Genomic DNA, 5,000 nt, shown 5'->3' on the forward strand with positions numbered 1-5,000 from the left:
CAAAGAGTAGCAGTAGAAAGGCTGCAGAAAGAGTCAGGAGCCCAGAAGAATGGACAGGGGAGGTGTGGAGATGGGGGCAGAAAGTGGAGATGAAAGCAGACGACAGAACATTTCCAGAGAGCAGGAAAGAAGGTGAAAGGAGACAATTTTAGAGAAGAAAATTTGTCAGTGGTTACTACAGTAGACTTTTCTGGCATAATTTTGTTTCACTATGGAGCGGATCATTAAATTGATTCACATTGGAGCCAAACGAAGGTCAATAGGAGGCAAAATTGTGCGTGTACTCGACTTTGTCGAGACGAGAGTTGCACTGACATTAAAGCGCCCTTGGTGCGCGCGCTTCACAGCGAAGTTTTATAGAGAACGAAAAGCGGCGGCCATGACACTGCGCGGTTTAGGTTATTATAATTCCCATCAGTCACGTGTTATGCCACGGCATGTCACCACTATAATATTAATTTATTTTCAAGCCACACCCATTTTCGTCATGCCTTAATATCTTAACTATCAAGTTATTTCACACTCACCTTTAAGTTTTAATGTGATTGATATTTTCGTTTACCTTTCAAACATTTACATATTCATGAAAAAACACCTGTCGTGATACTTTAAACACTGATTTGCGTTCACGCACAACAACACTAATAGAAAGTATGCGATATTTCTATAAAGCAACGTAAAGAGATCTTATAGAATTCTGTGCAAATGAGTAAAAATTCTGTTTTTTTTATCTTTTCCTTTCTTTTATTTTTCTTAAGTTATATCAGCATAACACTGACTTTTCAACTCGAGTAACAGTGCCCTGCACGTGATTACAAACGACTCATGATGAACGTTTTGCATATTCGACTTCTGTAATGAATGTTCAATAGTCTGTTGTTGTTCATTCTGCTATACTCAGTATATTATACGTACATTCATACATATTATATATCATAAGTAATTTGCCTATATGTTTTGTCTTCGCGAACAGCCTGCATTCTCCTTTCATGTTCTGCATATCTTTAATCAGCTGCAATAATGATTGGCATATAATAGCTTATTGCTAGATAAATAATTAGTTGCTCAGTGTGTTCTTCCACTAATTAGACTGCATGACAATGTATCTTTTTAAGCAAACTCGTATCCCATACGATGTGCCAGCCTCATTTTTGGTTTGTTTTCTTTTGTTTCTTTAAAAAGTAATATCACTTTTTGTTTGGCTCAGTTTTAGATACTATGTTTTCTTGCTACTCAAACATAATTTACGTAGAATTTCAATCTTTTGTGCTACCCGTTCCCCATGTTTTCCTTTCTTCCAATTTTATTTTGTTACAGCGGATCGTCACTATCACAACCCTGATGGTATGTGTGCACCTTATTTCACTAAACAGGCGTTTAATGCTGTCTTCTCTGCACTTAGATAAAGCGTGTTCTGAGACCGGTAGATTTTTTTTAAAAATCTCCTCAATTCCTTTTCGCTTTCCTACGTTTCAGTATGGTTACAGTATTTATTTTACCCCATCCCGCCCCCTCCCCCATCACCCTTCATAGAAAGGAAAATAATATCTTGAGCTCGTATTGCACTGCACAAAGCCATGCCCAGGCTCTTTCTATGGGTACCCAGCTATAGACAGTGAAAGATCTTGTGAGTTTGATAGTGTTTGAGCGCGTGAAATCCGCAGCTTGCACTGTATGCTTCCCGGGAAGCTAAGAATGTTTCGGAGTGTTCTATGGTCTGCTGGGGTAATAATATAGTGTAAAGCGCATAGAGCCTGCTGTTGAGCGGGGATATGCGCTATACAAATGCTATCTATTATTATTATTATTATTATTTCTATCGTGGGCGCGAGCGAATACAAACACACACAGACTGCCACATTGTTTTTGTTCACATACTTATTATACATTCATACACGAGTGTGCATAGATGCGTGCTCAGAAAATACGTGCAAACCCCACACAAGTGAACATTACACACACTAACACGCATACACATATATACTAACACACACCTACATATGCAACACAGATAAACACACATACACACACAGACATACACACACACACACGTGAGCACACACACATACAAGCACACACACATACACACATACTCACGTCCATGTACGCACAAACGCATACAGCACCCTGCATCTCCAAACACACACTCACACACACACACACACACACACACACACACACACACACACACACACACACACACACATACACACGCACACTCACACACACACAAGCAAACACACAAACATATACACACACTATCTCACAATCAACATACGCACTTACACACACATTTATACTGTCTAACACACACACACACACACACACACACACACACACACACACACACACACACTCACAGACACAAAGACACACACACACACACACACACAGAGGAAAGCGTGATTACTCACTTTTACCGACTCTCTCCTAATGAGCTAATTGAAACTCTTCCCCATAAATAAACGTATCCTTCATTCCTCCATCTGTCTAAGAACTATATATTTTGTTACATGCTTAATTTCAACGGTAACTTTTTTTTGTCGGAAAAGGTCTCAGACGAAAAAGGTTAAATATAATATTTGAAACCAGTGTAGACTTACTGCTTGATCATAGTATGACACTTTTGCCTCTAACAAATTACGTTTACTTCCCTGTGGCCATTTTATTAACATAGTCGAACCTGCTGTTACGGTCACCTGTATAACACAGTCACCTGAACAAAGGGCCAGTCTCCGTGTACCCCTTCCGTATTCCACATTGCAATGACAGTGTGTGACACAGCACCTGTATAAGACGGACAATTTTATCCTAGACGAAAGGTGACCTCTGTTGACAATTTCAACTGTATTTGTTTTTATATTCTGGTTGTTATTTTTTCCCAGGTTTTTCAACTAATTTCTTCACAACAGGAACACGTCGATTATATGCTGTTCTTTCCATTATTAAAAAACACTACTTCTGAACATCGCTTGTATGCTTCTGGGTTATATTAAGCTTCATAATAATAGCTATGCTTTTGCACATTTGCCTATTTTAATGTTTCCGTGATCTGTCTTCAAAAGACGCAAGGACACCGTGTGGAAAAATAATGACATGCTACGTTTTACCATGGACTGTTACGACGCACACGACTCATGGTCCAAATCACAAGTGTCGCTCAAATTGGTTCTTTCGGGGGTTTCAGGAAAACGTCAGCGATATCAAAGGGTTTTAGAATTGTTTCTGTTGTTTTCAAAATGTTTTGTGTTGTTTGGTTTTCTTTTTGTTACTGGGGTCATAAAGGTAAAACAAGTATCCTGCAATATATTTTATAAAACACATGCTCTCCATTCAAACATAATAGAAGGTGTATGTAAAAAGGTGTATTTGAGTGCAGGTCAGTACCCCACCCGCCCCCTAAGACCGGTATTTCTCACACCACAAAATGTAGTCACCATTTCTTCCCCCATAGTAAATGCCGTATTGTGTGACTTATTATTTTGATATTTTAGGTTTACAAAAACGGCAATAAGATGACTAGAAGAACCCTAAGACGTACCACCCCTCCGGGAAGTTGCATAAGAAAATTTAATTTAATGTTTATGTTTTGTTATTGTTGTTGTTGTTGTTGTTGTTGCTTGTTTGTTTTTATTGTCTTTACGGTTCTTACAACACTGCATACAGGTAGAGTAACGAGTTCTCAAAATGCTTTTGGGGAACCTTGTGCTGAAATGGTTGTAGAAGCAATATTGGTTTGCTCATGATACATTAATTTTAAATAACGGCTGTAAAATGATAGGTACACAATTTAACTCTAATGATCAATTAATGTTCTTCTTTCTCTCTCCACGCCCTTATCCCCTTCTTCTCTCTCACCACCTCTTTCATTCCTTCTCTATCTCTTTCTTTCTCTCTGTCTCTCTGTCTCTCTCTCTCTCTCTCTCTCTTTCTCTCTCTCTTATTTTCGCCCTACCACTCTCTTTCTATCTCTCTTTTTTTCTGTTTTCTTTCTTTCTTTCTTTCTCTCTCTCTTTCTCTCTCTCTCTTTCTCTCTCTCTCTCTCTCTCTTTATTGTTTCTTATTACATTTTCGGGAACTGATTTTTTTTCTTCCTTACCTCTCCACTTCCTCCTATCTATCTATTATTTCCGTGAAGTCGCACAATCCCCTCGAATCTCCTTACCCACTTTTGGTACCAATGTTGAACTAGACAAAGTCAACAATTTGGCAGTAAATCAGGCTTCTGAACTCAGAAAGAGTCGAGCTCACAAAGTGGTGAATAGATTGTTTTACGAATCACCGAAGACATTGTCGGAAGCGTTAATGAAACTGCCGCTTACAGTTTTCTTTAAAGAAACCATGTATAATCTTCTCTTTGGGCAGCAGGCAGCTCATTCACTTATTTCGAATTTTTTTCGTGAGTTGGTATTTGTTTTTACTTTTATTTATATTGTTTATAGCTTTGTTCCTTCAACGCCAGTGGAAGCTGTTGACGTTAGCCATTACTCACATTCTCATAGCCATGTCTTACTTTTATTTACCTATTTTTGAACAAAATGTATTTCATTGAAGTCATTTTATATTGCGAAGCCTGTTTTTGGATAATAAATTGATAGTATTATATATAACGGTTGAAGTAAAAAAAATAAAAAAAATGAAACACGTTCCTGACAAAAAGTTGTGTTTCTCTAATTGTTTAGATCCAATTGTTCGTTTTATTTCGGGCACCCAGTAGGTGTTGTATCTCATTGCCTCAAAGCACACTTAAAGTATATTACACTACACTGATTTTGTCAATCATCCATCACCATGTTAAGTTTATGTACGGTCATTTCTATTTTTTTCATTTAAGTATTCTCGCTCTGTTCACAATTAACTATTACATTTTGAGGACGAACAAACGAAATAGTATCACGTGACTAGAACATTAATGACATAGGACTGAGCAAAAACGACAGTAAGGTAAAGCGCAATGCCACAACAATAGAAACAATAACAACATAGAAACCACAAACATT

The 5,000-nt window shown here is 37.8% G+C and overlaps 1 protein-coding gene across 1 annotated transcript in view; it reads left to right on the forward strand.

Annotated features, from left to right (window-relative positions):
• LOC100533293 (glutamate receptor ionotropic, kainate 2) overlaps positions 1-5,000 on the forward strand; it is a gene marked incomplete at its 3' end in the record, with an annotated part of 54,721 nt that overhangs the window by 3,358 nt on the left and 46,363 nt on the right. Inside the window, 1 exon segment of the mRNA XM_013081364.2 lies at positions 1,318-1,344. Within this exon segment, the coding sequence (XP_012936818.1) occupies positions 1,318-1,344 (27 nt within the window).

The sequence above is a fragment of the Aplysia californica genome, unplaced genomic scaffold (genome assembly GCF_000002075.1).
Source record: "Aplysia californica isolate F4 #8 unplaced genomic scaffold, AplCal3.0 scaffold00127, whole genome shotgun sequence".
Lineage (NCBI taxonomy): Eukaryota > Metazoa > Mollusca > Gastropoda > Aplysiida > Aplysiidae > Aplysia > Aplysia californica.